General features: G+C 42.5%; 1 protein-coding gene across 3 annotated transcripts in view; it reads left to right on the top strand.

Annotated features, from left to right (window-relative positions):
- The window catches only part of LOC106611627 (ankyrin repeat domain-containing protein 50), a 53,146-nt gene extending 29,960 nt beyond the window's left edge, over window positions 1-23,186 (top strand). For all 3 annotated transcript variants that reach the window (XM_014212032.3, XM_014212031.3, XM_014212029.3), the window contains exons 4-5: window positions 17,457-20,992; window positions 21,490-23,186. In XM_014212032.3, the coding sequence (XP_014067507.1) occupies window positions 17,457-20,989 (3,533 nt within the window). In that variant the 3' untranslated portion in view covers window positions 20,990-20,992; window positions 21,490-23,186. The remainder of the gene's footprint in view (window positions 1-17,456; window positions 20,993-21,489) is intronic.
- Window positions 23,187-23,841: the final 655 nt, after the last annotated feature.

The raw sequence follows: 23,841 nt of genomic DNA, 5'->3' as shown, positions 1-23,841 counted from the left end.
CAGGCCAAAACATAGATAGGGAACATAGAATGAACATAGAAATAGAAAATATAGAACACACATCAAAACCCCGAAACCCACAAAACAAACACCCCCTGCCACGCCCTGACCAAACTACTATAACAAATAACCCCTTTTACTGGTCAGGACGTGACATGTGCTGACATATTCTGCCAAATAACTGCAAATATCAATGTAGCTGGGCAAACACATCACAAGAAATGTCTAGAGAGATTCTAAATTATTTACATACGCTATGTAAAAATACTTACTTGGATCTCAGTTAAAGACTTGGGATCGAATTGGGATCAAAAGCAAACGTTGGGCTTTGGAAACCTGCCTGAAGCTCTTCTATAGCAGTGTTATCTTTTGTACATCGATAACATGAGCAGGAATTTGCTAGAGGATTTTTTTTCTCTAATCGATATTTTGAACCTATTGTGGACCAGGCATGTTAATTCCGATGGACATAAAATAGATATGAAATTAAAATGGAAGCATTGCATCGAGACAATTAAATGTAACAGTTGCTGGAAGGGCTGCAGTGACATTAATTTCTTATTAAACCAGTTTACACCGGTGACCTGGACCTTACTGCCTAACAGTCTTAATCTAACATAACATAGCAGCTGATGAATCATAGCTCTGTCATGTCTCCTTTCCATACCATCATCAACCTACAGAACACACAGATACATTGTTGAAATGGATCTGAGAGGAAGCTAGGGATATAATGATTCACCGATACACATCCACCCCGATTCAAATGATGAAGACACAAGTGCAGTCCTGGGACCCCAAACCTAACCAAATGTAGCATGAGTCTGTCAGAAAATTGATTCAAACGTTACAAATAGCTGGTTCACATTTTTGTTGTTGCTCATATTACATTCTGTCTAACTTTCCGAAAATGCCTCTCATCTTCTGCGACAACTGTTGACAGTCATTGATCAACAAGTCATTTTGCATGCCGGACAACCCCAGGCAATATCAGTAGCCTAGTCAAAATGTGCACTGTGCCCAGCTTCGCGCGCTGACCAACGCGAGGCAGGCAGTTTGTTCCTGATCTTGCACATCTGCACGGCACCTTCAGCATTCTAATGCTACATGGATTTTGTGATAATAGGCTTTATTAGTTGAGTGACAACCTATGTCATTTGCTAGGTTATTGTTATCTATGTTGAAAATGTGTTTTGCCGGATTAAAAGTACGCTACAGGAGACAACACTCATCTGGCTATACCTGCTGAACGGAGCTTACAGATAGATTTCATTTTGATTATTCGAGGTTACCATCAGCAATAGTTTTGGTAATTTTGCTTTAAACAATCAGTGTATATGGTAATTTTGTGGTAATTTTGCTTTAAACAATTAGTGTATATGGTAATATTTCGACATACAAGGTAAAGTTGATAATTTCATAACGAGGACCACAATCACTTTTGAGAGGTGCACTGCATGGCCGAAGTGATAGACGAGAAGATCACTATGTGAAAACTTCCAAATGGACAAAACCCTTCGATTTTGGAACGGGGGTGAAATGTCATAGTTCATTTGTAAACAGTAAATATTGATACCTTACTAGCTCAAACACTTCATCTGCAAAAATGGCACGTTAATTAGTGGGTGGTGGTGTTTTCAGAACTCAAAGTGGGGGGGGACCAAAAACATCTGGTAGTGAGTGTGGTAGATGCCTAGTCTCCCTTATGGCTCAGCCCAGGTGCCTACATAGTATACACCACATACATAATTTACGCACACACACACACACACACACACATACACACACACACACACACACACACACACACACACACACACACACACACACACACACACACAGTAGTGATGGGAAGTTCAGCTGTTTTTACTGATTCAGATCTCTTCAACTCGTTCAGTCAAAAGAATGAATGTTTCAACTAATTTCGTTCATTTCAGTCAGTAACGCCCAGAGCACGCAGGACCCCTATCGGCGAACGATGAACTGAAAACTCGAAAGAGTCATGATTATACAAGCTTCTCATTCACATGTCATTCACTACAAGGGGCTTATTAGAGCTGTCATTTGTGACAGAGTTGTTCAAGTGTGCTTTAAACAATGTCCATTTGTTGATTGCTAGGCGTAGAAACTAAATTATTTATGATACATTTCAAACAAGGTCTAGTTGTGGACTAGATTATGAAAGACTTGGCGTAAAACATTGCATGAGGGTAATAACACAATATCGTTCGCGAACTGCAGCACCGCAAAGGATTAGTTCTCGAGTTCCAGTTTGTTGAGGAGGGGCTGTGTTTTGGTTCTACAAAGCTGTGTCCATCATAACATTCAATAATCAATGAATTGCATTCAGTCTTGCACCATGCAATAAAACATTTATTTTTATTCCCTATGCTGCCCCGTTCAACTGTAAGGGCTTTTATTATGAAGTGAAATCGTCTAGGAGCAACAACGGCACAGCCGCAAAGTGGTAGGCCACACAAGCTCACAGAACGGGACCGCCGAGTGCTGACGCGCGTAACAATCGTCTGTCCCTGGTTGCAACACTCACTACCGAGTTCCAAACTGCCTCTGGAAGCAATGTCAGCACAATAACTGTTTGTCGGGAGCTTCATGAAATGGGTTTCCATTGCAATGCCAAGCATTGGCTGGAGTGGTGTAAAGCTCACTGCCATTGGACTCTGGAGCAGTGGAAACACTTTTTCTGGAGTATTGAATTACGCTTCACCATCTGGCAGTCCAATAGAGGATATCTGGGTTTGGCGGATGCCAGGAGAACAAAACCTGCCCGAATGCATAGTGCCAACTGTAAAGTTTGGTGGAGGAGGAATAATGGTCTGGGGCTGTTTTTTCATGGTTTGGGCTAGGTCCCTTGGTTCCAGTGAAGGGAAATCTTAACGTGACAGCATACAATGACATTCTAGACAATTCTGTGCTTCCAACTTTGTGGCAACAGTTTGGGGAAGGCCCTTTCCTGTTTCAGCATGACAATGCCCCAGTGTACAAAGCAAGGTCCATACAGAGATGGTTTGTCGACATTGGTGTGGAAGAACTTGACTGGCCTACACAGAGCCCTGACCTCAACCCCATCGAACACCTTTGGGATGAATTGGAACGGCGTCTGCGAGCCAGGCCTAATCACCCAACCTCAGTGCCCGGCCACACTAATGCTCTTGTGGCTGAATGGAATTAAGTCCCCTCAGCAATGTTCCAACATCTAGTGGAATGCCTTCCCAGAAGAGGGGAGGCTGTTATTGCAGCAAAGGGGGTACCTAATCCATATTAATGCCCAGAATTTTGGAATGAGATATTCGGCGAGCAGATGTCCACATACTTTTGGTCATGTAGTGTACGTATAGAATCGTCTTCAAAGGGAAAGATGCACATCCCTAGTGGAAGGCTTTGTCCAATTTGCATACGATTGACACTTTTCAGTTATTCCACTCATCCTGAGCGGAAATGTATCAGAATGTTGTGTTTGCCTCCAACCATAGATCGGCAGATTTAATTTGAGACAACACCAAAGGTTGGTGATGGAATTACCGCTGGTACATGCCACCAATCTAAATCCCACATGATAATCCTTATCAGGAAGTTGCTTCCTGATATAATAGTGATTTTAATTATTACTGGGATATTTCTTACAAGCTTCTCGCTGCTTAAACAGACAGCCCTGTCTTTTGGTTGTTTTGATATGGTTTTATTGAGAGGATTATTCTCCGTGGAACAATCTGATAAACAACAGTTATCTCTTGTGTTTTCGCTTTGACTCCCCTCCTCTTTCCCTTTTGTTGTCTGTTTGATAAGGGACAAACCCATGTCTACTGTCACTGTAAATACCACACATAATTAAAAAGGGAGTTACGTTTTACCTGTCTGTTACATGTTTTTAACGCTCCCAGCTATTGTACCATTAGTCACAGAATCAAAGTCTACACATTTGATAAAGTGGCTTGCGCTTCTGAATTGCGACTCTGTGATCGGTGTAACATTCATAAAACTACACAGAATGCAAACTCCAATCTCTTGATGTATTCAAACTATTCGTTTTTGTTCTGTCTGTATTCAGTGCCTTGTTTTTTACACGCCATCAGCTACCATTCAGCTCTGCAGCCCCTCTACACACATACACACTTACTTTATCTTCCATTAGTCACACTGGTTTACTATAACCGCTGTGAGAATACTTACAAATCCTGTAGCGCATGACCAAAATAGACCAAAAGACTTGTTGAGGCCAAGCATACACAAAAAATACTCCTCCATATTGTTTACAAGGCCCGTTTGTTGGCAGAGTCATGCGTTACACTATCTGCAAAGCAACCGAATGTGACTATTAGAAATAACCCTTTTGTCCTGAGTGGAGGAGGTGTTTGAAGACCAGTACACAGTGTTTTGTGGTCGCATGAATATAGTAAAGATTGCCTTTGGAGAACAACTTCTGACGGAAGGGTAATTTCGAAGCTTAAGCATTGGGTGGGCCACCATCCAGCTCAAGTGATCCTTATAAATAATCCTACATTTGTCATCTCAGTATGGGAAACACAGTTTTGCATGGCTTTGAACTCAAAGGGAATTCCGTTATTAAGGATGACTTTTACTTTTCTACCTGAGGAGCAAACTTGGAATTCCTGAGTACTTGCTCAATTCCATGTCTCTTTCTCTCGCTCTATCTTACTCTCTCTCTCTCTCTCTCTCTCTCTCTCTCTCTCTCTCTCTCCGAGAGGAATGTGCTTTGGGAAGTCTCAACACTTCAGAGACCATGCAGGAAGAGTGAGCCACCGACTAGCCAGCAGCATCACGTCCGCTCTGCTATTGCTACACAAACAAACGAATGTGCCATCTGTGAAGAGGCTTAAATAAAAAAATTTAAGAATCCTTTTAGGCTGAGTCAGATTGTACAGAGTCCATTTCACAAACCCTCTATGATCGCTGTGTACTGTACGCTATGTGAACGTCTGCCAGAAGAAGGCACATAAGGTTGTACATGTGTTGCAAGGCTGCTCTTTTACATTGTGTGTCAGGCGGCCTATTGTAGCATGGTTGACTTTCCCCTCTGTGTTTTCTGTGCTACTGTAAGGCCATCGTTGGGCAAGTGAGGTGGAAACACTTAGGCAGCGATTCTGGTTGTGAGCTGGGTGGAATCTGTGCCAATTTAACTGGGCCTTCGGCAAAAGGAGAGCAGGGAGAAGGGGGCCTGGTGGGACATGGAAAAGCCTTTTAAACAGAAACAGACCATTTTTTTTCAACTGCAGATATCTTCATCGCTTTAACAACTCGAGTTAATACATGTGGAATATCTCAGACTTTGCAATAAATTTGGCCTGATGGTTAACAAGATCAGGGTTAAAGATGGTAGCTTAGCACAACACTTCTGAAAAAAAGTCTGTTCAACCACTAATGTAACAGCTATCTTCAGTCTCTCCAAAGAAGAAAGGTCCTACTTTTTGAAGTAATGTTCTGTTTTCTTTCGGGATTGATATACACTAGTCTATTGCAGATTTAAGCTAAAACAGCCTCTTCGCGGACCGTTCGATTGTTCCTACTATCTGTTTGCCCTGCACTCTTTGTTAGCGGTGTGCATCCTGTTGATGCTGAAACATTGAGGTCGTCATTGAAAATGACTGACTAATCACGTGAAAACTCATTCAAAATGCATGATGCATTCCTGTGTGATCTCCAAATCAAGGAAGTGTCACTGAATGGTAATGGCTACCATCTGTCAAAATAAAGTTTGGCTGACACACACACACACACACACACACACACACACACACACACACACACACTTATGGTATTTTCCTTTTGGCTATGTATAGCAACTGGATTTTAAGACGGGCATATTTCAGTTATTCACCCAGGAATGGTGGTTGAAAGCCTAAACCCATCCAGGGGACATTATTCTGCCCTCCATAGGAACAAACTATTTTCCACTTCATTTATTTTATTAAGATTTATCCATTGGACTCTTGAGCACAAATCTTTCCCATAGCTAATGTCTACAACACACATACCTTTATCTCAACTCCCCCCACGCTTGTGTATCAGTATTTATGCCACATCCGTTCTCTTAAACCATCCTCCACCCTAAAAAACATCTAATTAGATGGTGCCATTTCCCTCATTCGTTTGAGATTGAGACCTGCAGTCATCTTGATTTAAGACCATCTTTTGAGATATTGACAAACTTCAACTGTTCCTGACTCTGGATAGTGGATTAAAAAGACCATCAATCTTCAATGATATTATTGTACAGTTCTGAACATTGCTGATATACTGAGTGGCAAGTCACGATATCTGCTGTATTTTATACGGCCCGGTTTCGGGTAGGTATGTGTTTTTGTTTCCTTCTCTCACATATCTTCAGAGAGAGGCTCGAGCCCACCCTAGTGAGGAGCTGTGCCTCCTTCTACTCCTCCTCCGCAGCTCCAGCCATGAATGGACCTTTCTCTGCACCAAGGCCAGGTGACAGGCCGGATTTACCACCACTGACCAGAAATTAAAATAGCGGGCCTGTTTGAAGTGGGCTTGCCCCACTCTCCAGCCCCCACCACGGCTCTCAGACCAGATCTTGTCCGCAGACCGAAGTGTGGCTACGAGGGGCTGCAGAGCATAGGGCCCCTCAGCAAGAAGGTCACAGCACTCTTAACATCTTTATCCTGGGAATTGTTTTTCTTACTATTTGGGCAAATGGAGAGGCCTCACTTGAGGGACCTCAATATACTGTATTCTGGCCTGCTGACAACACAAATACAGCTATAAAGCATCTAGGACTGTTTATTTATTCTGTGCCATGAGTGGAATGCTCCCCGAAGAGGGACGAAGGCGGTGTTTGGACTGCCTATCATTGTCATTGATGCAGGAAGCTTGGATGTAGTATGGGTAAAATCATTAGAAGTGGAAGTGACTTTTCAAATAACTTACTGCTAGATATGTGGACCACTTATTTTCTAAGAACGTATTGCTTACAGGATGCATAGCCTCAACTGACTAAAATATACTTAAAATTATAGTATTTGGTTGGACTAGTCACTATTTAGATATGTTTGTTTTGATTGCAAAGTCTCTAATACTATTGAGGCCATCTAATTGTTAACCATATTTAGATATAGGTTATAATTAGCTAATATCTTAAGAGGCCAGTTGCTGTTAACACCTGAGTTGGTGTTTAGATATGCAGATTGTGCATCCGGTCTGTATTCCTGTATGCTGGTTAGCCTCTGGGTCTGCGTGTTGAGTTGATACTTTGGCTGCACTGAAGACAACCATAATACCCCTGAATGCTGTATTTACCACGAGCAGTCTGACAGCCAAGCAAATTACAGGTCTATAACATCTTTGTTGCTGCACTGCAGAAATGTGACTCGAGATATGGTTGAAGAATTGGGTCTCTTTGCCTCCTAGGTGAGGGCCTTTCGTATGCAGCATGGCTCTACCAACGATCCCGGTTTCACATACAAGATTAGTATTCTTATTTGGTTTCTGTGTAGAGATGCATGTCGGTTCTCGTTTCGATAGAGAAGATCTTTAATTAGGTGTTAATTTGATTTCAGGAAAATAAATGCCTTGTAATTGCTGGCTCGCCAATGGTTCGCCTTGCAACGGGCGGTGAAGTTTGCTAAAGACCGGGTGGTATCCCAAACTGCCGCCGACTTGCATGCCAAGAATACATTTGCAAGTACCTGATTTTACAGCGAGCTCTGTGAAAATTCCATGGGCTGAGCTTTAAATCTGTTGTGTGGACATGCTGACCAAAATGGTTCCAGACTGCACACCAGTAGCAGATACAGGTTTATTTGAAGTGGCTAATAAAACATGATTGGCATCTAGGACTGAACACATTACTGTGCAGGAGAACAGGAAATCATGGAGAGTGGGCTAAATGAGGTCACTAAGAGTTCAGTCATGGCAAGACCGTAACCAAAACAAGACTGTTCTTTCTGGTAACTAGGCATGTGGTCAGGAAAAAGGACTGGCCCTTAGTTGTAAAACATGGTTTTTATCTCCATATTTTTATCTCCATAAGTTTAATAAAGGTAGTCATTGGTGCAGCTGCATGCAATAAGGAGGTTTCATGTCACAATGAAACCCAGCTGTAGATATAGTGACCCATTGTGGGTCAAAGAGTGAGTTGAGCATAGGCACTCGGATGTGCTGCCTTATTCATCTCATACTCTGGCCCTCGCTCCGTTCAAAGTATATCTGGTGTACAATACAGTGTTTCATTGGCTGGAAATCTCCGCTCATCTGTCTCCAGGCTCTGCAGTGTATTCCTGCAGCTCATGATGCGTTTTCATGAAGGTGGCTTGATAGGACTATTGGACTGTAATGCTAGGCCGTACTGAGTCTTTGTTTGCTCTCAGCTCTCATTCAGTAACCACAACAGGTCTAACTGGAAGGACTCCTCTCCCATGTTTGAAATTCAGGTGAGGACAAGTTCAGGCAAAAACTGTTCATGCTTGTGCCGTCAGGATAAACACTGCAAATGAATTGTTTTGAATGTTTATGTAATTGTTTTCCAGTTGCACGTTTGATGCCGCTTCTCATGTCAGGGTGCCGTGCACGGACAAAAATGGCATAGAAATTGGAGGGAGAAATTCTGTATCAATTACATAATTACGTTTCTCCCAACAAATAAATCTGACTCGGGGTAGGCTACAGTTCGTTTCGTACTGCCTTAATAAATACCAACTACCATCTGCATTTCCTCAATAACAAATGGTCTAAAACATCTTTCCACTGTTTACTAACATTTACCTAATGTAATCAATATTGGAGCGGGCAGCAAACATTTTTCAAAATGAAAAGGCAACTGGACCTTTGAAAAAAAACATATTTTTCTACAGATGGTTTAAGCAGTCTCTCGTTCCACATACTTGTATTTGGAAGGCTGCAGTTTTCGCTTTTGGAGCCAAGACCTCTGCAGCTGTTGTACAGGCGTTTGTCGAGTGGGGGTTTACAGCAGGCTAGAGGAGATGAGCTTGGCTTTCTGTTTATCTTTTGGATCTTATGAATTAAAGATGGTGGATCGCTAAGAACTTGATACATTTAAGATGCTGAAGCTCAGAACCAGGTCCATGGGCCAGAACCTGTAACCACCCCCCCACTCCAAACACACGTACACACACCCTGCCTCATTTGTCATCTGAAAACAGTTCCTCATTGTACATAGGGCTGTGTCTCTCCTGGCTACTATCCAGTTTCGTAACGAGCAGCAGCTGGCTCCGAGGCCTGTACTCGGAGCTGCATCCCTGGCCCTGATGAATGCATCAGTTGTTGGTTGTTTAGCAGTCCCTCTCTGTTCAGACCCCTGCCGTCCATGCTCGTACTGTTGCAGCCCCCACCCCCAGTTAGAATTTACTGTGGTTCTAGTTGACCTGGAAAAGTGTCAAGGCCAGGCATCATGTCCTTGCCTGCAGTTAAAAGACAACAATCTTCTTGGAAGGTGTGCGCAACGTTAGTCATGCTGACTTATGTTAGCAGTTCATTGTGTAGCTAGTGACCTGAAGTTGTTGGCTCCAGTTCCTCTCATTGCGCCTGTGTTTATCTGTGCCACATGAGGAGAACAATGGTAATGCCATGACTGCACAGCAGAGTTTCAGGCCATATGAAGTGATGTCTGTGATGACTCAAGTGGAAATTGTAGGTCAGCTTCCTCCATTTATAGTAATTGAATGAAAAGGCCTCTTCGGCATGTTCAGACTGGAGGCCCCTGCTTGTTCATTTCTTTCTTTCCCTTTCTATGGGCCTCTGGAAATATTTTTAAAGGGTTTTCAAGGCTAATGCTCTATTTCAAGATGGCCGCGGTTAACTCGCTGTCTCTCTTTTCCTCCTCTTGGGTTTTTATGATGAATTTTGTGGGAATTGTGGGAGGCCACTAATCTCAAAACTGTAGGAGAGAAGGAGAGTATTTGTTGTTAATCATTGTCTGAATAAAAAAAAAAATAATTATACGATTTGCTGGACAGTGTAGTCTGATTCACTGATACTCTCTTGGTGGGTAACGCACGTCTAAATTACACATTGAGACAACCTTTGAAAACAACATGCTGAGGCAAAGGCACCCGGCTGGCTAAAATTGACTTTTAGGTCATCTGTCCTAGATATCGTTCAGTCCCCCCCCCAATGGCCTCTTCCTCTAGGCCAGTGGGTTTCCTGTCTCAGCTGAAGGCATCCAGAATGCTTAGTGGAGAATCAGTCTGAGGTGGAGCAGGAGGTCACAGGGCCTGGGAGAGGCAGTGGAAAATGCTCTGTTGCTAAAAACATTGACTGACACTGAGGCTTTGGGTCACTGGGTTATTATAATCCTACTGTACTCTGTTAGTAGTGACTGCATTAGATAGGACAGATTAGATGCATTGTTTTTCGTCGCTTCCGTTATAGCTTGGAATGGTAACGTTCCACAGATAGCCACCACGAATGTTTTTGTTAATTAGGACTGACATTTTAGAATATAATTAGTCATTAAAAAAAACATTGATTCTTTATATTCCTCAAGGATAGGTTTCTCGCACGTGTTTGAGTACTGCCAGGTTCATGTATCGAAATGCTACAATGGTGATGATTAGAGGGGTACCTACTAGTGGTGTGAACACTTTAAACGTTTAAACGAAGTAGGGATCCTTAACGTAAGAAAACTCCCTAATCCCAGAAACAATGTTTCCCCCATATAATTAAAATCACAGTGAAGTTATCACAAAACATTATTTTTGGTGTTATAGCCTAACTAGACTGGGGACAGTTGTGTAAATTTAAATAAAACCAGAGAGAAAATGGCTAACTTTAGGCTACTTTGGTGAATTTGCGAGGCATGCACGACAAGACATTGCGATATGTATTACCAAGACATATGCACGTGGTTCTGCCTGCTCCTCCTCTCTCTCCCTCACACTGGGCTACCTGCTCTTTCTCTTTGCTAATGACACAAGTATGTGTTCAGTCTTCGGGCTGTTGCCTGTAGGATATCTGGGACCGACGTCGCCGAGATACAGAGGTATCTTCAGGACAGTCTTGCGAGCACGGGGTACTCTTCGTTACTGAGTGGGTGGCAGGGCCGGCCTGCTCATTAGGAAGGATTAGGCGGCCGGCTATGGCGGCAGATTGACGAGGTCGGCATTTTCTGAGCTAAATTTACCACCTCACGTAAGTTTTTGTTCTCAACCAGTGGCATATGGGCTTTTTAGGTGAGCACTGATGCCACCCTGTGATAAGCAGTGCCCACTTTCTCAAAGGCAGGGCCACAAAATATTTCGCTTGTCCATTCCCAGTGTGCCTCTCTGTTGGAGACACGCATCGCTGTGGCGCTCCACCAGCGTTCCGCCATAAAAATTATCTAACATAAATCACGTAGCAGATATAGGATATTGTAGAGTATGTGGCCTTTTCGGGAGTCTACAGGATGGAGATTAAATGTATGATAATGTAATGAGATGGACACTTTTTACAGCATGCAGATTTCTCAGATCAAAGAACCGAAACTAAATGGCGCCCAATCAAATATAAAAATGCACTGAAGTTGTAACAAACAACATATCTTGAAAACAGGATAGGTCAAAGGAAAGTGGACAATCAGGCTACTCACAACTGCTGTCCAGGAGCTTCCTCCTGTGGGCTAAATTGTCATAATCAGGGGTTTCAAGTTTGTATCCGTACAATTTTGACGAGCTGATCATAGCGAAAAGGAAAATACTTCTGCATTTCTCGCTGTGTAAACACTTTGCAAATAGGCTCAGGATAACTCCTGATAAAGTTGGGTAGCTGATATTCAGAGCTTAAATAGCCTAATGGATTAGTCACAGGAATCAGGACTAATAAAGCCAATGCAACAGCCTGTTTTACAAACGGTGGGCCTACCACGTGGATGGGCATTCATAAAATTCCATTGCAGGCCGACACCGTAGGCTACACACGGGCCGACGTCTTTTGGACGTCTTTTTTTGGTCCTGTCCGTACCGGCCGACATTTTTTGTTTGTTGGTGTTTTACAAACGTTAGGCCTACCACATGGATGGGAATTCGTAAAATAAAATACAAAATAAATTTGCTTCTGAATTAAAGTTGAAAATACGTACTTTCAACATCCATAAAAGACACCTTTTCAACCTCCCGGAAAATATGCATTCTAAATGTCCGGAAAATACATATTTTATTTTATTTATTTTCAACGTCATTTTTCTTATAGGGACTATTGTAATTTTGCAGGGGGTGGTAATTTGTTTGTCCCGCCTAGGGCGGCAGAACGGCCAGGACCGGCCCTGGTGGGTTGGGGTTGTTTTTGTTTCATAATATGAAATTGCAGCTACATGTAGCCTGTATCGATTACCCTTTTCAGATATAATGAATTGTGGTCCGTCAAAAGCGCCTCAGGTACAACATGTTTGTTTGTCTGTTAGGGTAGGCAACACTACGGCTTTTTAAATGCCGACACGAAACCTTCTCTGGAGATATGAACAGCATTTGTAAAGTAATGCTGCTTCTGAAGCGGGACTAACTTCCATCACTAGGCGACCATAACTGTCAATCAAATAATCTCAAGCTGCTGCACGCAGCCTGCCTGCTGCCTGTCGGCATACCACACTCTCCTAAAAAAGTACTTAAAAGTTCTTCTGTTAGGGCTAGGGGACAGTATTGACACGGCTGGATAAAAAACGTACCCGATTTAATCTGGTTACCACTCCTACCCAGTAACTAGAATATGCATATACTTATTACATATGGATAGAAAACACCCTAAAGTTTCTAAAACTGTTTGAATGGTGTCTGTGAGTATAACAGAACTCAAATGGCAGGTCAAAACCTGAGAGATTCCTTTACAGGAAGTGGCCTGTCTGACCATTTCTGGAACTTCTTTGCCATCTCTATCTTTTACTAAGGATCTCTGCTCTAACGTGACACTTCCTACGTCGTCCATAGGCGCTCAGAGCCCGGGAAAAACCTGAATGTCGTCATCCCAGCCCCAGGCTGAAACACATTATCGCCTTTCTCAAGTGGCCGATCAAGGGACTCTGGGCTTAGGCGCGTGACCTGACCGCCCCCGTCTTTGTGATTTTTTTCCTCTGTTTGCCGAAAAGGAGATTCCCGGTCGGAATATTATCGCTTTTCTACGAGAAAAATGGCATAAAAATTGATTTTAAACATCGGTCGACATGCTTCGAAGTACGGTAATGGAATATTTAGAATTTTTTTGTCACGAATTGCGCCATGCGCGCGATCCTTCTTTACCATTTCGGATAGTGTCTGGAACGCACGAACAAAACGCCGCTATTCGGATATAACGATGGATTATTTTGGACCAAACCAACATTTGTTATTGAAGTAGCAGTCCTGGGAGTGCATTCTGACGAAGACAACAAAAGGTAATCAAACTTTTATAATAGTAAATATGATTATGGTGAGTGCTAAACTTGCCGGGTGTCTAAATAGCTAGCCCGTGATGCCTGGGCTATGTACTTAGAATATTGCAAAATGTGCTTTCACCAAAAAGCTATTTTAAAATCGGACATATCGAGTGCATAGAGGAGGTCTGTATCTATAATTCTTAAAATAATTGTTATGCTTTTTGTGAACGTTTATCGTGAGTAATTTAGTAAAATGTTAGCGAATTCCCCGGAAGTTTGCGGGGGGTATGCTAGTTCTGAACGTCACATGCTAATGTAAAAAGCTGGTTTTTGATATAAATATGAACTTGATTGAACAAAACATGCATGTATTGTATAACATAATGTCCTAGGGTTGTCATCTGATGAAGATCATCAAAGGTTAGTGTTGCATTTAGCTGTCTTCTGGGTTTTTGTGACATTATATGCTAGCTTGAAAAATGGGTGTCTGATTATTTCTGGCTTGGTGCTCTGCTGACATAATCTAATGTTTTGCTTTCGTTGTAAAGCCTTTTTGAAATTGGACAGTGTGGTTAGATTAACGAGAGTCTTGTCTTTAAATAGCTGTAAAATAGTCATATGTTTGAGAAATTGAAGTAATAGGATTTTTAAGGTTTTGAATATCGCGCCACAGGCTTCAAGTGGCTGTTACGTAGGTGGGACGAATTCGTCCCGCCTAGCCCATAGAGGTTAAATACCTCGACTTACCAATACATTTAGTAGAGAGCACATCTTGCTACACTACCGTTAAAAACAGCATACAAAACACAGCAGGACATCAATCAGCAACATTTATTGTTGTCAGGGAAACAATAGAACATGATATGCCGGAGCAGAATTCTACTGTCTGAAAAGATACAGACTCTTCTGATGCAGCACATTTTTTTATTATCTGAAAAGTTATCAATTGTCGCTATTGACATGTTACTGTAGCTGTGTTCTATGTCGCCAAATGGTCGTGGTAGATATAACTTCATTGCCCGGCCCTAGTGGTCATACATACACTACCGTTCAAAAGTTTGGGGTCAATTAGAAATGTCCTTGTTTTTTTTTTTAAAGAAAAGCACATTTTTTGTCCATTAAAATAACATAAAATGTATCAAATACAGTGTAGACATTGTTAATGTTGTAAATGACTATTGTAGCTGGAAACAGCAGATTTGTTTTAATGGAATATCTATGTAGGCGTACAGAGGACCATTATCAGCAACCATCACTCCTGTGTTCCAATGGCACGTTGTGTTAGCTAATCCAAGTTTATTATTTTAAAAGGCTAATTGATCATTAGAAAACCCTTTTGCAATTATGTTAGCAGAGCTAAACACTGTGCTGATTAAAGAAGCAATAAAACTGGCCTTCTTTAGACTAGTTGAGTATCTGGAGCATCAGCATTTGTGGGTTCGATTACAGGCTCAAAATGGCCAGAAACAAATAACTTTCTTCTGAAACTCATCGGTCTATTCTTGTTCTGAGAAATGAAGACTACTCAATGCTAGAAATTGCCAAGAAACTGAAGATCTCGTACAACGCTGTGCACTACTCCCTTCACAGAACAGCCAAATTGTCTCTAACCAGAATAGAAAGAGGAGTGGGAGGCCCCGGAACACAACTGAGCAAGAGGACATTAGAGTGTCTAGTTTGAGAAACAGACGCCTCACAAGTCCTCAACTGGCAGCTTCATTAAAAAGTACCCGCAAAACACCAGTCTCAACGCCAACAGTGAAGAGGCGACTCCGGGATGCTGGCCTTCTAGGTAGAGTTGCAAAGAAAAAGCCGTTTCCAGCTACAGTAGTCATTTACAACATTAACAATGTCTACACTGTATTTCTGATCAATTTATTTTATTTTAATGGACAAAAAAATTGGCTTTTCTTTCAAAAACAAGAACATTTCTAAGTGACCCCAAACGTTTGAACGGTAGTGTACATAATAGGACCATTATTGTACAAGATAAGATTATTTCTTATTGCTTAAATTTGTATTTCTTTTGCAGTTTAAACTTTAAGCAAAATTGTCCATTTGTAACATCCCTAGACCCTACCACCACATTTTGCTACTGGTGTGGCTCCATTGCCCCTGTGTGGGGTAAGATTTCATAGTCTTCTTTCTGTACAAAACCATTCATGGAGGGAACGACGCCTCAGGCTTTGCGACAGTTTGAGACATGTACACAGAGAAACTTTGATTATGTAATCCAAGCAATCCAGTTTATAGTACTTACTGCACTGATTGATTATAGGCATGTTAATTGTGTCTAAATGTTGTCATTAGTCTCTGTCAAGAACCCTCTCAGATCCCCATTTTGTAGTGTTTGTTTTATTTATCATTGAGGGTGTTTAAGGTAGCTTAATTTAAGATGCACATTTTAATTATCCGGTTATCCTAACCCAGACAGCAGTGAATAAGCCCATTTCTTCAGGAAATATTTAGAAACAGCTTGTTTTTCATGATATAGGTAATTAGATAAAACAAAAGAATGTATTACTCGTTTCCCACAGCAGGAGGCAAGTTTAGAATTGAGAAAAATTACAACAACATTGAACAATACTCTGCTGAGTCCCTTTTTCGCCCTGTCCCCCATCAGGCCTGAGACCTTGAGTGTGTAGCCTGAGCTGACTGCTCTAACCTGGAGAAAGTTACCCCTTTATGTCTGGGAAAGGATTGCTACTGCACATTAGTGGTAATTAATTAAGACCCCATGGTGATTTCTTTCTAAAAGTCTGTGCTGGTCGCGTGTAGTCTGTTAATGTGTGAAACAACAGAGTTGTCTTATGGCCATTTGTATGCTATAAAATGGAAATAGCTCTTCCAGGGGTCTACTTTGTGTTTTTCTCTCAAATATGTGAGGAGAGGCCTTTTAAATAATTAGTTGGGCCTTGAGCTTTAAAGAGACAATCTGCAGTTGTTACATCCATTTTTGAACTTATAAGTTAATGATATGTACCCATTGATTCTTGAAGAATATAGCTACTAATGCCTCATGAGCTTAGTTCGTACCCCACCAGAACCCAAAATATAAGCTTATTTTACTCCAATGTTTGTTAACAAAGTATATGTAAACAAACACTATATAGACTCAAAACATGTTTTAAACAATATTGTTGATATCATGGACAATCCTTGCATCCATAGCTCTGTCCATGAATTTGAGAGTGGTTACTTTTCTCCAGCCCCACCCCTCAGCTTTTTACCGAAAAACAGGCAGGGAGTGTGCTAAGTCATTGTTTCAACTGCTGATTGCCCCTTTAAATATATTGATATATTGGGGCGGCAGTGTAGCCTAGTGGTTAGCGCATTGGGCTAGTAACCGAAAGGTTGCATAGTTCAAATACCCGAGCTGACAAGGTACAAATCTGTCGTTCTGCCCCTGAACAAGGCAGTTTACTCACTGTTCTTAGGCCGTCATTGTAAATAAGAATTTGTTCTTAACTGACTTTCCTAGTTAAATAAAGGTAAAATATGTAGATGGAAGTCTTTCTTGTATACTTTTTTAATCCTATTGGTATTTCTTTAGTTAAATGTATGGCTGGGATGATAATGTACTGTGCTTTCTTAGGAGAATCAAAGGTCTTCTGCATCAAATACCCCTCTAGAGCATCAATTACGTCAGCTTTGTTTTCCATAGTCCTTCACAAAAGATCTGTCATACTGATGCTGAACTGATTACTGATTACTCTGCCAGAGACCAGGGTCATGCTCTCAATTCCTTTGAATGGTTTTATTTTAACAACATGGCTTCACCACTAATTAGTCTGTGGCTTAGGAAATTAAAGGTTGGCGTAATAGAATTCTTCAAAGGTAAAAGATCAATGGGAAAATGGAGTGACTATATTCTGAAGGTCAGATATCTATTTGAGAATATAAGGGAATCATGTAAAAAAGGAATTAGTCAACTTCGTATGATCACTATGAGCACTGAAACTCAGTGGAAAGACTAATTATACCCTCTCTGTATTACTTTGATAAACTCTAATACAGCCATATTGATCTTGGAAATGTGTTGAAAGAAGTTGGGGTGAACATTGATGTTTAATTTATTGCTTTTGATGTGGTAAACTAATAGTTATTTTTTTCTCTTTTCTAGGATTCCGTAAAATTAGCCTGGATGACCTTCGCAAGGCCTACATCGTCAAGGACGTGCAGCAGTACATCCTCCACCGGCTCGACCAGGAGGAGGCCCTTCGCCAGCACCTCACCAAGGAGACGGCCGAGATGCTCAACCAGCTACACATCAAAAGCAGCGGCTGCTTCCTGTACCTGGAGCGCGTGCTAGACGGAGTGGTGGAGAACTTCATTATGTTGCGAGAGATCCGTGACATTCCCGGCACGCTCAATGGCCTCTACTTATGGCTCTGCCAAAGGCTGTTTGTCCGGAAGCAGTTTGCCAGAGTCCAGCCTATTCTCAACGTGATCCTTGCAGCCTGCAGGCCGCTTACTTTCAAGGAGCTTTACCATGCTGTCTGGACCAAAAACATGACTCTCACCATGGAGGACTTTCAGAAGAAGATGGACATCCTCTCCAAGTTGTTGGTTGATGGCCTCGGAGGTACTAAGATCCTCTTTCACTACAGTTTTGCCGAGTGGCTCCTGGATGTTAAGCATTGTACACAAAAGTACTTGTGTAATGCAGCGGAGGGACATAGGATGGTGGCGATGAGTTACACTTGCAGGGCCAAGCAGCTCAAACCGCTGGAGGTGCAGGAGTTTGCCCTGCATCTGATCAACTCCAACCTGCAGATAGAGCCTTTCAACCTGGCTCTTTGGATGGTGTGGAATGGTACACCCGCTAAAGACTCTCTTTCCACCTCCATACCTAAAGAGCAGGAGGTGCTGCAGCTTCTGGTCAAAGCTGGAGCTCACGTCAACAATGACGACGACCATGCCTCTTGCATAGTACAGCAGGCACTGGAGAGAGAGGATTCGATTCGGACGTTGCTAGACAATGGAGCCTCTGTAAACCAATGTGACTCTAGCGGGAGAACTTTGCTGGCCAATGCAGCATACAGTGGAAACCTGGATGTGGTGAACTTTCTCATATCCAGAAGAGCAAACATGGAGATGGAGGACAACCATGGACAAACGTCACTTACTCTTGCGGCAAGACAAGGGCACACTAAGGTCGTAAATTGCCTCATCGGCTGTGACGCAAACATCAATCACACAGACCATGATGGGTGGACCGCCCTTAGGTCTGCAGCCTGGGGTGGGCATTCGGAGGTGGTGTCTGCTCTCCTCTACGCTGGTGCCAAAGTTGACTGTGCTGATGCCGACAGCAGAACGGCCTTAAGAGCCGCAGCTTGGGGAGGTCATGAAGACATCGTGCTGAACCTCCTCCAACACGGGGCAGAAGTCAACAAAGCAGACAATGAAGGAAGGACAGCTCTCATTGCAGCGGCATACATGGGGCACAGAGAAATCGTAGAGCACCTCTTGGAGCACGGGGCAGAGGTGAACCATGGAGATGCGGACGGAAGGACAGCCCTCTCAGTTGCTGCTCTCTGTGTGCCTGCCAGTAAAGGCCATGCCTCTGTCGTAAGCCTCCTCATTGACAGGGGTGCAGAGGTCGACCACTGCGACAAAGACTGCATGACCCCCCTCCTTGTGGCTGCCTATGAAGGACATGTGGACGTAGTTGATCTGCTGCTGGAAGGTGGAGCTGACGTGGATCACACTGACAACAATGGCCGAACGCCTCTTCTTGCTGCAGCATCCATGGGCCATGCCTCTGTTGTCAATACCCTGCTTTTCTGGGGTGCAGCTGTAGACAGCATCGACAGTGAAGGAAGGACTGTTCTGAGCATAGCATCCGCTCAAGGGAACGTAGAGGTGGTCCGAACTCTGCTGGACAGAGGGCTGGACGAGAATCACAGAGATGACGCAGGCTGGACCCCACTGCACATGGCCTCATTTGAGGGTCACCGGCAAGTATGCGATGCCCTCATTGAGCAAGGTGCCCGATGCACAGAGGTGGATAACGATGGTCGAATACCCCTGATATTGTCTGCGCAAGAGGGCCACTACGACTGTGTCCATATTCTTCTGGAAAACAAGTCTTGCATCGACCAAAGAGGATATGATGGGAGGAATTCTCTCAGGGTGGCTGCACTGGAAGGCCATAGGGATATTGTTGAACTGTTGCTGAGTCATGGCGCTGATATAGACTATAAAGACGCAGACGGACGCCCGACATTATACATATTGGCACTCGAGAATCAACTAGCAATGGCAGAGTACTTCCTGGAAAATGGGGCCAATGTGGAAGTCAGCGACACAGAGGGAAGGACGGCCCTCCATGTGTCCTGCTGGCAAGGGCATGTAGAAATGGTCAGGATGCTGATCAACTATCATGCCGACGTGAACTCTTGTGACAACGAGAAGCGATCCGCCCTCCAGTCAGCGGCTTGGCAAGGCCACACAAAGGTTGTGCGGTTCTTGATTGACAATGGCACTCACGTGGATCATACATGTAATCAGGGGGCAACAGCGCTTGGCATTGCTGCCCAAGAGGGGCACAGAGATGTAGTGCAGATCCTTCTGGAGCATGGCGCTGACCCCAACCACGCAGACCAGTTCGGACGCACAGCCATGCGAGTGGCTGCAAAAGGGGGGCATTCAATGATCATCAAACTTCTTGAGAAGTATGGGGCCTCAAGTCTTAATGGCTGTAGTCCTTCGCCAGTACACACTATGGAGCAAAAAACCCCACTCTCTGTAGCTGGGAAAATGCAGTCTCTCACAATCAAATCCAACAGCTCTGGCAGCACAGGAGCTGGAGACATGCAGTCATCTGGACGTGGTCTACAGAACGGTCCGGTCCACGCCTTCAGCTCCCCTTCAGAATCTCCTGACTCTACCGTGGACAGACAGAAATCCTCTCTCTCAAATAATTCCCTCAAAAGTTCTGAGAACTCACTGAGAACCACCTCGTCCACCGCGACTGCACAGACTGTGCCGATAGATAGTTTCCACGGAATGACCTTCACCGAGCAAATCCAGCAACACTCTCTGCCTCGCAGTCGGAGCCGACAGTCCATCGTCTCACCTTCCTCCACCACCAAGTCCATTGGACATCATCAGGGGTCTCCATCAAGTGAATTTGACTGGGCTCAGGTTAAGCCAGGTCTCAAGTCGACCAAAGGGAACAAGACCGGAAATGACACATCCAACGGCAAAGGGGGGTCAGGAGACAAGAAAAGGCTCAAGAGCATTGGCTCAACCCAGGGTCAGGAATATGAGATGACCGAGTTTGATAAGAGGATTGCGCTCAACAAGTCTGTAGCGAACATTGCAGTGAAGGATCCTCATTGTAAGATCATGGTTGGCGGCTCCACCCAGCCAGATGGGGGACTGACCCAAGAGCAGTTATTCATCCAACAGCAGAGCATTGCAGAGAAGAAGCGAAATGGCATTATGACCAACCCCAACTACCATCTTCAGGGCAATCAGGTTTTTCTCGGGAGGGTTTCTGTCCCAAGGACTGTACAGAATAGAGGGCACCAGGATGTGCTGGAGAACTACCCTATAGGAGAGACTGAATTAAGCCTTAAACAAGCACTGAAACTGCAGATAGAAGGATCAGACCCTGGGTTTAACTACAAAAAGGAGACACCATTATAGCTGGTAAGTTTTCATTCTCAAACGAATCTGATGTAATTAGAATGTACACTTTTTTCTAAGCATTAACCACCAACTATAGAGTTATTCTAATGTTCAACATAATTGTTTTAGTCATTATATTAGAAGTAGATCAGGTCAGACATGCTTTATTTTCATTACGATTTTAAACGGGTTCATCGCGAAGATAGTAGAAGTGTATGTTAAGCATCCAGGGATGGTATGTAGGCTGAAAAATCAGAATCCCTGTATACTATTATGAATGTCTTTATATTACTTCTAGGATTCATGGCCACATTGTTGATACAGTATGCTGTTATTAAAGTACAATTGAATGACTCACTCACCACTACTGAAAACACTGTCTTGTCAATATTGACCTATCATTAGTAGAACTTAAACTTACATGAATGATGCGTTCAAAGAATGTCATCTTTTAGGCCAGAAAAGTGCAATGTTTTCCAACTCACCACTAACACAAATAATTTCCATTACCTTTTCAGATGTCTTGAATGCCATTCGTCATGGAGACATCGGAGGGAATGTGCCAAAGCAACTTTTTTTTTCATCTGCATAAGAAATGATTTAAAAAAAAAATGTCCACTCTCTCAAGTGGAACACCTCAGAAAACCTAGGGAAGAATGTTGATCGCTGCACAAGGCCTAGATGAACTGATACTTCAATGTGCCTACATCTGTTACAGCCTTCTCAGTGTAATCATGCACACTATCGTTTTAATGTATTGATATTTAATATGCAGCGTATGCACTTTTTAAATAGAGAAAATGACAAACATTTATTTGTTCAGCCTCCCCTTAATGCTCCTGTGTTTCAAAGTAATTGTTCCAACAAAAAAAAAACACCCATTGTTTTTGTGTTATACTGTATGTTCGTTTTTGTTGCCCTGCCTGCAATCACACACACCGACAGCAATGTACAGCTGAGTGCATCATCACATCTTACCAGAGGACATCAAGATAATCAATGACATGGGATAATGTTATGCGCATTGGTACTCTGCCTTTCTGAAGACCCAAAATAATCTGTGTTAACCTCGTTCAGTGTACTAAACATATGCTGTGTGTAATATGTTAATAGCTAAGGCAATTTACTATACAAGTATAATCAACCATATTTATTTAGGAAAAAGCCACTTTAAGTTGTATTGTATGCTCTATCATGGTGCTCTGTTCAAAAAGTTGCCTGCAGTTATTTTGGACTCCATTTTGGTCGTCTTGATACTATTTTCTTTGCTATGTGTATTGTAGTATTACAGATACCTAAGGGAGAGAGTTAATTGAAAACGTTAAACCCATGTGACTTCATTTTGTCCCTGTGGGACTTTTCATGTGTTTTTGTGTGCATTTTAAATGGATTAAAATAACCATTGCGTATACTGTCAACTACAGAGGTTGGTGCTTAAATGCAAAGGTCTGAAGTGAAAGCGGTGATGAATGCATTCGTTGGTGAAATGCTTATTATAACCTGCAATTCAAGAAACAAAATTCAAACATTGTTTCCCCTATTATTGCAGTGTCGCTTATATTTTGATAATTACCGTATATTTTTGGAGCAAGACACAAAAAAAAACGGCTTAAGGTTCACTCATCACGGCTTCACTGAGTAGTAGACTTCAATAATATTATGGTTTTAAAGGATGGTTTGAAATGTATACTTGTCAAGCCAAAGTTGGAACAAAGCATTTTTTTCCTTCTCTGAGCGGCTGCATGTCAGTTAACCCCGCAACAGCTCCACCGTAGAAGGGAGGGGCTTGAAGATGGTGCTCTCGGATTGGAAACATCTGTTTTTCATGGACTATGTGGAGCTGTGTGTCATATTTTTTTGCAGGCTTTTCACAATGTTAAAGTGAGAAAAAAATGGAAAAGCCGTCACATACATACTGTATAAACCCAAGTCAAAGCCCTCCGCTCTCCAGTACAGCTTGAAGGTGTGCTATGAAGGTATAAAGGAAGAAGGACTCATTTTTAGGATCAATTCTGGACAGTATTCAAACTTCTTTCGCCATCGCTCAAACATCATATTGTTTTGAATTGACCCTAAACAATTTGATTGTAAATAACTTACCATGTACATTGAACTTTTCATTTCAAAAATGTATTTCCTGTACTATATTAAGCAGAATTGTCTGATGTATATTAAAGTGCTTAATAAACATATTTGCTTTACTGCTGGAAAATTACAGATTCTCTATAGTTACATCATTGTAATTGAATTATTATCATTTTCTCAATGTATCCTTTAAATCACTGTAAACTGACCAGACACTTAACAGAGATCCATACTATGCAATGTCTATGCCCTATTGGCTAACCTTACATCGAAGGCCATTACATGCATCCCTAAGCATTAAGCAACCATTAACCCAACATTTTGATCGTCAAATAATTGCCGGTTTTGGCAGTGTTGCCTGCCTTAATGCCTTGACTCTCAAAAAGCCTACATATACACACATAGATTGACCAGATAATTGTATTCACCCGAGAAGAATGTCACCTTCTGGGATAGTAATTCCCCAATTAACCTTGTGTCAATTGTGTTATCTATGACTAATACCTGGCTGTCTACTGTTTACTTCGGCAATGACACGTAGGTCAAGGTTGTATCGCAACTGTAATTATTTCTAGCTGACTCATCTGAGCAGACAGATATATCAAGTCAAATAAAGGCCTTATTCAGTAGCCTCCAGTGGGTGGACATGTTGTTGGAAATCCAGAAGGTAGATGTACAAAAGGGTCAGATTTTCCTGTTATTAAAGCTACATAACCACAGGGTACACTGGATAGTTTCCCCACCGTGCAGTTGATGGTGGAGGGCCAAACCAGGACACTGCATGC

This window comes from Salmo salar, chromosome 09 (assembly GCF_965601325.2).
Source record: "Salmo salar chromosome 09, fSalSal1, whole genome shotgun sequence".
NCBI classification, from domain to species: domain Eukaryota; kingdom Metazoa; phylum Chordata; class Actinopteri; order Salmoniformes; family Salmonidae; genus Salmo; species Salmo salar.
Note: the sequence above shows the minus strand (reverse complement) of the source record. Positions and strands in the feature narration are given on the sequence as shown.